General features: G+C 42.1%; 1 protein-coding gene across 6 annotated transcripts in view; it reads right to left on the bottom strand.

Moving 5' to 3' along the window:
* ARHGEF1 (Rho guanine nucleotide exchange factor 1) overlaps positions 1-12,476 on the bottom strand; it is a 3,019,431-nt gene that overhangs the window by 384,326 nt on the left and 2,622,629 nt on the right. For all 6 annotated transcript variants that reach the window (XM_044080805.1, XM_044080809.1, XM_044080807.1 and 3 more), the window contains one exon: positions 6,522-6,614. In XM_044080805.1, the coding sequence (XP_043936740.1) occupies positions 6,522-6,614 (93 nt within the window). The remainder of the gene's footprint in view (positions 1-6,521; positions 6,615-12,476) is intronic.

The following is a 12,476-nucleotide window of genomic DNA, read 5'->3' as shown; positions in this document are numbered from 1 at the left end:
GTATGGTAGAACCATTGGGACTTCCACTGTTAGTAGGTCCTGGTTATGTGCGAGACACCAAATTAAAAATCTTTTCCATTCGGATAAACAAGATTTTATGGTATTGAGCTTCCTGGCCTCCTGCAGTACCCTAAGCATGTCCTCTGAATAAAGGTGTCTGAGAGGAATCAAGGCCCTATCATCCACAGCATCGTCTGCCGGGTTGACATGTGAGGATGGATGAGGGTTCTCTTGTGTTGTGTGAGTAGGTCCACTCTGTGGGGTAACTTGTAGCGACTGCCCTTGGCTAAATGCAGGAGTAAGGGGAATCAATGCTGATTTGGCCAAAAGGGGGCCACCATCAAGATTTTTGGTCTGTCCTGCTGTACCTTTAGTAGGACTTTTGGAATGAGAGGTAGGGGAGGGAATGCATATAGGAACATTCCTCTCCATGAAAAATTGAGTGCGCCCACTTTCCAGACCAGACGGTGTGGGTCACTGGTACAAAACTGAGGAAGTTGTCTGTTCATGGGGAAGGTAGAGATCTACTTGTAGGTATCCCACTGGTGGAAAATGTCCAAGAACACATCCCTGTGAAGCATCCATTCATGGGGTTGTGTTTTGGACCTGCTCAATGCATCTGCCAATACATTCAGGCTTGAGGGAATGTATACTGCCTGAAGGTGTGTCTGCAATTTGACTGCCAGCTCCCACACTTGCAGGGCTAGTCTGCACAGGAGGTAAGATCTGCCTCCCCCTTTGTTCACATACGAAAGGATGGTCATGTTGACTGTGAAACTTTTTAAGGGCCCCGGAATGAGGATGGACTGAAAGGTCTGGTGTGCCAGCAGCAGTGCGCTCATTTCTTTTATGTTGACAAGATCCTTTCTGTGAGGGTGACCAGGTACCTTGTGCTTTCATGGATCTGAAGGCTTCTCCCCAACCTGTGTCTGAGGTGTGTACATTTCTTTTATGTTGACGAGATCCTTTCTGTGAGGGTGACCACGTGCCTTGTGCTTTCATGGATCCGAAGGCTTCTCCCCAACCTGTGTCTGAGGCGTCTGTGTACACCTCTTGCACTAGTGAGGGAGGATGAAGTGGGAGGCCTGGATTGGCAGAGAGATATTGAATCCACCAGGTTATTTCCCTTTTCAGGCAGAGAAAAAAGTGAATTTGGAACTCCAATAGGTTTGCATGTTGTGTCCACAATGATTTCATTAACCACTGCAATTTCCTCATGTACATTTTTGCCACAGGGAGCACAGGGATGGTGTATGCCATGAAGCCCAGGGTTCTGAGAACGGTTCTGGCTGAAATGTGTGAGAGAGGGATGAGGCTTTGAAAGAAAGCACTGAGCTCCTGGGCCTTCTGAATGGGAAGGGAAACTTTCATGAGGTCTGTTTGGTTCCTGCATCCTAGGAATATGTGGTCCTGTGATGGGGAGAGAACGGATTTTTGGTAATTTATAGTGAATCCTAGGGAAAGAAGCCTGGAAATTGCAAGGCTGAGATTTTGCTCTAGTGCCTCTGGACTGACTGCTTGGAAAAGAAGACTGTCCAGGTATGGGAAAACTTGGATGCCCTGTGGTCTGTCGAATGCCACAAATGGTGCTAGGCATTTTGTGAATACCCCTGGTGTGGTAGAAAGACCAAAGGGCAAAGCTGAAAACTGAAAGTGTCCAGAGGCTACAGAGAACCTTAAATATTCCCTGTAGCCAGAATGAACTGGAATGTAAAGGTAGATGTCCTTGATGTCTATTGAGTTCATAAAGCCTTGAGGTAATAGCAGAGGGAACAGAGTTTGTAATGTCAGCATCCCGAAGTTGGGTACTTTCAGGTAGGTGTTGAGGAAGGAAGGATATAAGAAGGGTCTCCAGGGGCCTTCTTTCCTTGGAACTAGAAACATCCTGGAATAAAACGCTTTGCCGCTTTGATGAATCGGGACATGCTGAATGGTGCCTTCATCCAACAGGTTCTGCAACACCCATGGAAACAGTGGAAGTTGTTCTTTGGGTGGTTGGTGAATGCCCCTGAAAGGAGGCAGAGACTCCCAAACCAGGAATTACCTGTTTGTTATGATGGAAAGCACCCAAGAGTCTTGAGTAATATTTTCCCAAGCTGGACTTGAAAGAGAAAGGCGAAGGAAAAGGGGTGGGGTAATTTGGGGTCCAAATAGTCAAACAGACCCTAGCCTATCTGGAAAGGGCTGTTTTTGAGGTGGGGCTTGTTGAGGAGTCCTAAATGATTGTTGTCTCTTTCCAAACTTTTTTTTTGTCTTAGTTTGAGATGGCCTGGATTGTCTTCTAACAAAGATAGGCTTAGAGGGGTAGTTTCTCTGGAATTCTGGGACAGGGGATACCAGAAGGTGTTTTAAGTCCTGCAACTCCTTATCATTCTCTTGCAAAGCTTTAAATAGATCAGGGCCAAATATGGCTGAATTGTCCAGTGGGGCATCCATCAATTTGGATTTGATATCCTTTGGTAAGAGTTGAAGTCTTAACCATGCAAATCTTTTAAAGACAGATCCTGAGGCAGATGCCCTAGAGGAAGCCTCTCCGGCATCATAGCTACATTTTCTTCAGTGGTGGGTGACCTGAGAGGTTGCACCAACAACGACGTAACCAGAGACCTATTCTCAGAATCAGGCAAATCTGAAGTGATTTTAGATAAATGGGACAAGATCCCTAAAGAGTATTATGTCATGTGTGTTTGGCAGTTGACTGCCCTAAAGGGAAGAGTGGTGGACATGTACACTTTTTCCCCAGTCTATCCAAATGTCTGCTGTCCTTGTCAGAAGGAAGCAAGGAGGTTGAGGGAAGAAGCCTACAGGGCTTGTCTGAAGCCACAGTGATGACCAATGTGTCAGCAAAGGGTGCTCTGAATAGAAACTTGCAGTCTGCAGGCAGCTTATAAAATCTGTTTTTCTGGGTGCTGTAGGCTGTGAACCTGGAGTTTTGCTTGAATATGTAAATGCATCTAAGAATGCAAGGAGGACAGGGGGCAGCTGATGGACTGGGGGTGTCCAACTGCATTAAGTTACAGTAGCATTTTTTAACATCTGACATTATAGTGCTTTCCCACTTGAAATGGCCCTACATTTTGGTCAAGGGGCCACTAAAGTTAATCTCCTCCGCTGGTGAATCAGCCCCACTGGAGACTTCCCCTGGGAAAGCATAATACAGTGGGAAAGGGATCTGTGTTGAGGAGACCAGAGACTCATCATCAGAAGATTGTTCCTCTTCTGAAGAGGTTTCTTCCCTGACTTCCTTGACTTCTTTTGTGTTGAAGCAATCCAGGGAGAGATAGGAACAGAACCCCCTGGAGGGGATCTAAGGGACATGAGAGCATTACAAATGCTCTGTGAGAAAGCCTGCCAATCCTTTTGAGGATCACAGGATGGAGAAACATGTTTAACCTTTTGCTTTTTTGCTAGGAATATCAACTCTATGTAGGGAATGTGGGTCGGATGTAGGCCTACATTCAATTATGTCCGAGTCCACTTCCTCTCTAACTAGAATGGTTGTGATCCCCTTAGGGCCTTCAGTAATTATGAGTCTGAGTTCCCCTTGGACGTCCATAATGGACGCCTGTGGTACCTCCAAGGACGTGCTGATAGCCTGCTCCAAGGTAACCTCTGTTAGGGGTTCGGCCTGTGGATCAGATGATGGCCCTGATCGTATCTCCAGACTAGTGTTTGCCTCTGGAGAGACATCAGGCACTGGAGGTGCAGCCAAAGCTTCCGGCCTAGTTTTCTTGGCCTTCTGCTTCACTAACAACTCAGCTTCCAACCCCGAGGGACCCTCAATTCTTTTAGCGATAAGTTTTAACTGCTGTTTTTTTAAGTAGACGGGAAGAGAATAAGGCCTACTTATTAAGATTTCTGGGAACAAAGGCTTGGCGGATTGGGCAAGCCTTATGGTTGTGGGTAGGCCCAAGACAGAAAAGGCACTGTTAGTGGTTGTCTTTATGTGGCATCTGACGTCCACATTGGCATTCGCCCTTCTTGGATGACATTAAACCCTATAGATAACCACATAATATAAAAAGGATTCCCAAATGGGGGACTTATCCGAGATGCTGAAACAGTAAATTCTTTAGCGAGCAGACCATACATACAGAAGATGCATTCTGTTTGGCAGCAAAGAAGTTCTGAGGATGATGTGTGTAAGTCAATTTTATGGCCTATGTCTGACAGCAGCCCACTTGCGACATACCATGCACCCTAGGTACTAAAAGTCTTTTGTATACTGGCTGACATCGGGTCGCCTGGCAGGCAATCTCCCCCATATAAAGAATACTGCAACAGCAGAATACAAGGATATCATTTAGTACTTACAGCAACCCAAGATCTTTCATGTGCTCTGGCAAGAGCGACAGTGAGAATAAATGTGTCTTTTACACCATAGAAGTGCAGACATGCAGGTGGAACACTGTGTTTCTGGCTATGGAGGGGAAAGGTGAAAACTTCAAAGCTATGCAGAGCATCTTCTGAAGTAAAAGTCCCAAGCGTTGCCTTTACTGCAGCAGTAAACAATACCATGAACATTTTACAATCCAAACGAGTTAAATTAGTCACAAACATTAACAATCAGAACACATTTAACACACATCATTGACACAGAGTTCCAAAAGGTGAACTCACCATTTCCTGGAAGTTACCTTGAAGGAATTAAACGGAGAGTGGTCTGACAAAGCAGTAAAATGAAACAAATGGCAGCACAATTGTCTCCACTTTACAAAGTGGATTGATTAACAATTACTTCTTTGCAGCAAAATGAACTGAAATGATGGCATGACAGTCTCCACTTTATATGCCAAACATCAGCTTGATGTCAAAGGAGGAGTTAACATTTATTGGAGGGGGGGGGGGTGTCTAAGGAACATGTGGAAGTTGGTCCTGAAAATATTCACGTTTGGCAACTCTCCCATGGATAAGAAATTCTACTCCAACAGTCATCTATATGATGAAAACAGTATTTTTTTCAGGATGTGACAGAATTGATTAGAACAAGTGAAAAAAACTATGACTGTTGGCACCTTGAAAGGATGCAACGGGGGTTGTAGGAGTGGTGCTTACGCTAAGAAACTCCCAGGCAGATTAAACAGATTGACAGCCTCCTCCTGTGAACTAGTTTGCCTAATATAATGTAATCTTTATACCTGATTAAGAGGGATGTCTGCACTGGGTAAAACACCTTGTCCAGATTCCCAGGAAATATCCCAGAAACTCAAACATGGTTGAAGGAACTGTCCTTATGGAAGGGTGAAGTAAGGTTCTTTGTATAATAACAGCCAATGCTCACAGATAACTTGAGTGGAGGTGACAGTCAACTAGAAGACTGCATTTTAGAACACAGGCAAAGGAAGCAATAGGATGCCAGTCATTTAAGTTCAAGCCCCCAGTTGAATACAGATACTTCAAGAGTCATAATGACCCCACCCCCCGCTGGAAATACTACATGCTGAGGCAAAGATTTGGACTCTTCCAGATTGTTATACACCAGAACTGGTGGAATATGGACACCTATATAAAATATCAAAAAGATATCTGAATTGGTCATGCAAACCTGGTCATTTGCAGAGTGAACACCACCGTTTTCCAATGGACCTTACAAAAGGTCTAAGAAGTACCTGACTTCTGCAAAAACCTAGTAGCTAAAAGGCACTATAGTAAATTTCTGGAAAAACCTAGTGGCTGAAAGGTACTATAGTAACCATGCCCTCACACAGATCTAGTTATTCTTCTAAAGAGCTCAGTTCTGAATTAACTGTAGAGAGGCCACGCCTCAAAGGACCTGGGGTCAGACTCTTCCAGACAACAGAGAATGATAATCAGCTCGACCAGTTTATGCAAACTTGTTGCAGGTGAAAAATGAGAGAAATGGGAAATGCACTTATCCTTCCTCCCACCCCAGGCCTACCTCTCACCAAATGTAGGTAGCACTCACAATTTCAAATAAGGAGGAAGGACTCCACCTGCAAGGGCTAACATGGGCACATGGACATTTAGTCAACAAAATGGCAGCATTTCTCAGAGATTTTCCTTAGCTTGGTGAACTGAGAACATGAAAAGCATGACATATAATGAAAGTGAAAGGTTAAACTATTTTTCTTTCATTTAATGGAACAGTAATCAACATGCAACAAAGCTTACATCTAAACTGACGTACTGTCAAGACAGCTCTGTAATAGTGCAGTGCCAAGAAGACTGTGCCTTTCATATAAATATACTCTCCTGCAATTTACTGCTAAAAAACAAGACAAAATGAGTAGCAGAAAGAATCCAGATTAAAGGGGTTTAAGTGAATGTAATAACCTGGAAATCTATCAAGATATGCACACAGTGCACTGTGCTAATTTTGAATTTTTTATGACATAAAAACAGAAAATACATCTTCAAAAGAAACCAGCAACTGTAAAAATTCAGTTTTGCATAGTTTAATAAGAAAAAGTTTGTGGAAGACAAAGAAAAAAATGTAAGCATAAATTACCAGCCAAATAAAACTAGAAACTTTTAAAAGGGATAGGAAAAATCATACTTACTAAAGTGGGCTGGTCGGTAATGGAGTTGTTACAGAAGTCCTGGTGTTTGCTACTTTTATGGAGTTGGCTACTTTAGAAATGTGCTCTTTCCACCTGAAAAAGAAAACAAATCATCTAAAAAGGGAACAAACAAAGCCAACTGTTAAAGAAAAAAACCCATTACCAAAATAAAGACTCACCGTTTCACAACAATAAATCTCATGCCAATAAACAAAACTGCATTAACGGGAAATCTTCACCTCTACCTGAAGTACAGTGCACTTCAAGAGGAAAGCAAACCCCACTATCCCATACAAATATCAGCAGCTGAATACTGAAAACTTAAAGATACAAATGACAGTTTTTCTTACCACTAAACAGCAAACTACATCCAAATAATTTATTTTAAAACAGTTCTGTCACCCTTCAAATAAAGTAAACTATGCATTTTTTAATATCACTTCTTTCTTTACAAAACAACCTGTCTTAATATACTTGTGCTGTAACTCGCATCAGGCCCTGCTTTGCTGCCTAGAGAGAGTATGCCCAGACTATCACCAAAATGACCCGTGGTAGAATAGTGACACAGATGCTAGTGGAACCACACAGGGGAGGATGGGAATAATCAGACAACACCAGACTGGCTGATACCAGCTCAGCTACTCTGAGCGAAGGGACAGGTGGCTTTGGATTCCAGCACAGGTGACACCTATATGAATGCAGGCAATTGTCTTCAACAAGAATCTACTGGGTCCACAGTGCACAGAAATATACTATTTAAGTGGAGGCCTGACAGACGTTGATAGCACAAAAGCCCTTCTAAAAGCATTATTAGTGCTGCTCTCGGAAGCCACCAATGGAATGGGGTTAAGGCTTTACAGAACAAAGAAAAAAACTTCCCTGTGAAATATGGTACTAATTCCAGTGCGGTTGACCTTTCACCCAGGAAATGAATGGACTGTGGTACGTCACAGAATACTACTGATTTATATAAAATCTTTAAAGTGCTACAGTTGTAGTCGTACAGTGTGGGAGTAAGAATATCCTGTAAGACAATAGTGGCAAAGCTTTCCCTGCTTCTGGAAAATGTATTCAATTTGAAATTACTTGAAAAAGTGTGGATGAAAGTCTACATAGGTAACTCAAACGTCCTGGGCAGAAACATTCCTGACAAAGACACGAGAAGCAGCTGGATCTCCAACAGAATGATCTTTTATCTTATGATTCGGAGATTCACAAAGATGGTCATAAATATCTCGAGCTAAGATCAGCTTAAATACTGCTATTCTCAATTTTTTATGTCTGAAAGAAATAAAATGATTACGATTTCTGCATTCTTTTCTTAGTAAGTATATGACGTATCTCAATTTTCTGTACATACCCAACAAGATAATGACCCCCCCTATTCTGAGGTTTTGGGAAGACCGGAAGTTGCACAAACTGATTTAGAGAAAAATCAGATATAAACATGGGCATAAAAGATGTGTTTGCTTTCTGTCCTCATGAAAGACTGCATACTACTCAGGTGCTGTGTTATCTTGAAGTATACAGACCCTCCCTGCAAAAGTAAGTCCCAACAAGGAAAACTGAATTCCAGGAAATTAATTTTACAGTTCAGTCAGAAACAGATTAAAAAGGTAGCTTATTCAAGTCCAAAGCAGGTGGCACTGGCATTCAAGGTGGCCTTAAATGAAAAATACCCTTAAGAAAAAAAGGTGGCTATGTGTATTGTAGCCAAAGTTGACTCTACAGAAAGAAATGAAGAGATAGCTGAACTGTACACGTTAATGGAAGCATAACATAATCCTGAAAAAAACAGGGAGCATAGGTAGCCAAGAATTAGCTGTACTGAAGCTGCTAGTGAGTCAGTCTGATTAAATGAGCAGGCACAAAATCGTTTCCACTTTCCCAAGTAAAATTTCAAGACTTCTTTCACCATGTAAAGTAAGCCTGATTCAGAGGCTTCTTGCTATTGGATAAGGGACCCATCCTCCAAGTCATACAAATGAAGCAGACTAAATCTGGATATGCTAAAGTGTACAGCTTGGGAAAGTTATAGATTTTTTTTTTCTTTTGCTCCTGTTTTGTGGCCCAGACTTCTTGGCCTGGGTACCGGCAACAGAATTTTTGATCTGGTTCATTTGTTGTGGTTTGCAGTGGATCTGCCTAGCAGACCATCTGTCTTATAGGCCTTGGAAGGAATATATACTCTTTTTGGGAGGAAACTGTGATATAATGCAAAGTACCGCACATTTGGTTAGTCACCATAGCTGGTATGAGTAGGTTCCTCCACGCTTGCTACTGGACTACATCACTGTTGTGTTTACTATTACTGCAATCATCATGTCTGGAAGCCAGGTGTCCTTGAGGAAACTCTACGACACAGAACAGAGTGGGAATTGATATACAAGGTCAATATATTTGGCACATACTGGCCTTTACACTGAGGTGTTCAGTACTGATTCCTCTGGCTAAATCTAAGGCATGTACGGTCAAAGGATCAGGTTTGTTTTGGGATAGGCAAGGTGATCAAAGGGGTTTCCTAGCTTCCTTCACATTTACTCAGCCCAGCAGAGAAATTCCCTTCGGATGTTTGGGCTCTGAGAAAGGGGTGTGTCCAGGAATGTAGCTCCTGGAGAATCATTTTACTTTCCTTGTGTGTAATCTGGCAAGAGGTACCAGCAGGACAGTTGACAATATGCACCCCAGGGCTCTGAGCATCTTAGCTTACTGTAAGAGTCTTCTTTTGGACATAAGCCAGGAAACAGAGTACTCAAGAGAGACATTTTCTATGGGAAAATAGACTCTGCAATGATCAGTCTCCAGTAATGTCCCCAGAAAAAAAACTGATTTTGGTGGAAAGCAAATTTTATTTCTGACAGTGAATGGAGAGTCCTAAGGTTGGCATGCAGGAAATGATAAGCCTCAGAACTTTCATTAGCTGTTCCTAGCAGGGGATCCAGAAGAGGGAGACATTCAGGTGCACGGGTGTAGCTAGGATTTTCAAATTTGTACTTACAGCTCACACTGCTGCCCCCCCCCCAAGCTACAGCTTTACATAAATTATTTTCTCTTTTTTTTTTTTCAGTTGGCGCCCATTGTCAAGCCACCCTCAAATTGATATGTTGACTTATTTATTCCTTCGTATCCGAGGGGGGGGGGGGTCCTGGATTTTACACTCAGCCGAGAAGTGAGGTAGGATCTGGGAGTGGTGCCATCATCCTAGATGGCCATTTTTTCCCCTAGTCTTAAGCTCCCCTCTTAACTGCTAACATCAGTGTTAGGCTGGGCAGGAAATGTTAAGTAGCCTGAGTGTGTGCCTTGCCGCAGGTCCACCAGGTGGCCTTGCCTACTGTTGTCTTCTTGCCCACCCCAGCTTGGAATTGTTTCAATGAGATCTATCCTCCCCTAGAGAGACACTTAACAATGTTCCTCCTCCCCAGGACAAGCATGCCCATCCCTCTTGCCAAATCTATCAGGCATATAAATCATTTAAACATGGGTCACCTTGGCCACAGTTGGGACTTCTGTGACAAACAGAACATGCTGGAGAGAAAGGTGTGTGCCCTGCAGACTGCTCCTCCTATGTAACAGGCTTCCCATCCATGTGAAGCTGAGTTTATCTATTACTCAGTTTAAGAGCAACCTAGACCAGTGTATGGGGAACAGGAAATTTGCACTGGTCCTGGTACTCATGGCCCTTATGGACAGAGGTAGCTTATAAATGCCTGGTCCTCAATGTTCTAGTTGGATACAAGACATCATTACTCTTTCAGGAAAACTTGGCTAGGCTTACAAAGGCCCCACCAGGCCGTTAGCCTACTAACACTTTACGAATCTATAAATCTATGAATGTTTTGGCTCCTTACTCCTAAAATGTGTGGTATGTTGCCAGTCATTGGTGAATGAAGTCACTAAATAATAAAACACATTTGAGTTTCAGACTTTATTTCCGTTAGAAAATTCATGCTAACACAAATCCTGTTATGTAAGCAACTCTGTAATTTTATAAGAGCAATATTTAAAATCGTTTTCTATTTTTAAGCCTTTGCCCCCACTATACTTTAGGCTTTATCTAGATTTATTGAGGTAAGAGGTCAAGAGGTATGCAAACCTCATTACTGCAGCTGTCAGTGGTCAATCGATCTTGATCTCGATCTCACACACACACACACACCTCTCAAAACTGTCCATATTTTTGCAGAATGTACAGATTTTTGGCTCATATTTTGGAATGTTCCTCAAAGTTATGGTTTTCTGGCAAATCATTGGGAAGATCTGAGAATTTCAGTCACTAAATAATGACATGCACTTGAGTTTCAGACTTCATAGCCTCCTTCAGAAAATGCATGGCAACACAGATCCTATTATCACAGCAACTCTCTAAGTTTATAAGAGCAATATTTAAAATCTGTCTTGTTTTTCTCCCCCCATTATATCAGGCTTTGACTGACACACACACACACACACACACACACACACACACACACACACACACACACACACACACACACACACACACACACACACACACACACCTCTAAACTTTCCACATTTTTGGAATGTTTCTCATAAAATCTGTGGTTTTCTGGCAAATCACTGGGAAGATCTGAGGACTGCAGTCACTAATAACATACATTTGAGTTTCAGACTTCATATCCTTCAGAAAAATGCATGTTAATGCAAATGCTATTATTCTAACAACTCTAAGTTGTAGGAGCAAAATGTAATTTTTGTCCCCCCGTTATGTCAGGTTTATCCAGATTTCGTGCACTTACCTTGTCGAGAGGTATGCACCCCCCAATCTCTCAAACAGCAACACACACAAACTCACCTTCTCTCTCATAAAGCAACACACACACACACTATCGCACATACGAACAGAACAGCTAGTTTAAGCTAAAACCTTAGCACTGCAGCGCTTTGTGTGGACAGGGAATAAACTTTAGCAAGCAGTTTGTTACAGTTTAAAAGAAGAATTTTTTTTAAATAAAATGTGTGGGTAGAGTGTCAGGAGCAAGGCACAGAAACAGGACTGGAATGGCTTTGGCAGGAGGGAAGGAGGGGGTGTCGTGCATCTGGCCACTTGGTTGGTATGCCAATAGAAGGAATGGTCCTTTTTGTTTTATACGGGGGGGGGGGGTCTAGTTCATGGGATCAGCACAGGCTGCTGGTTGTGTGCCAGCTACACTTCTTCAATAAACACATCCACCCTGTGATGCATTTCTATGTTCTGAAGTCTCTATAACTCAGGTCTTCTATTTTCAAAACCCTTGTTTCCTACCATTCTTAACTTTTTTTTTAAATTACATTAAGACGCTGTATCATGTCATGCCTAGCACCTTAAGAAATTTTAAATAATCTGACAAAAAAAAGTGTAATTTTTTTCTTCATAAAGTACTATATACAAATGTCTAGATTTTGTGTCGGGTACTAGTATTAAAACCACATTCTACATTCTAGCATCAACAAAGAAACATCTCAAAGTGCTCTGCTGAAGTTTTTTGAGAATTTTATTCCTCTTAACATTCACATTGCATTGAATTTTTTAATTAATCAGAAGCAATCAACTAACAAAATACCTCTCAGATGACGGATGTCTTTGACTGCGAAAAAAAAAAAAACGCAAATAAAGGATAGGATGATCTTCTCCTGAAGTTTTCATTGAGAACTTTGTCATAGTGCAATAAATAGCCTATGGTCATTACATCCCAACCTGAACCGGATACTGCAGAAGCTCTGCAACAATGCACAACTTCTACGAGTTTTCGCCGAGAACTTTTTGTCACTGTGAAATGTAAGCATTGCTATTGTATTAAGTGAAACTAGTCAAACACATAATTGCCTTGTGCTGGAAAGTGGCTGTGCTATTCTCTCCAAAGCAGTAGTCCTTGCAATCTAAGGACCATTTACTAAGTTAGATACTGTCCTTTCTCTTGACCAAGCGATTACACAATTACTTAAGACTCCCTAGCT

This window comes from Protopterus annectens, chromosome 8.part0 (assembly GCF_019279795.1).
Source record: "Protopterus annectens isolate FY-2018-M chromosome 8.part0, PAN1.0, whole genome shotgun sequence".
Taxonomy (NCBI): domain Eukaryota; kingdom Metazoa; phylum Chordata; order Ceratodontiformes; family Protopteridae; genus Protopterus; species Protopterus annectens.
The sequence above is the reverse complement of the archived record's forward strand: the minus strand, read 5'-3'. Positions and strand labels throughout refer to the sequence as shown.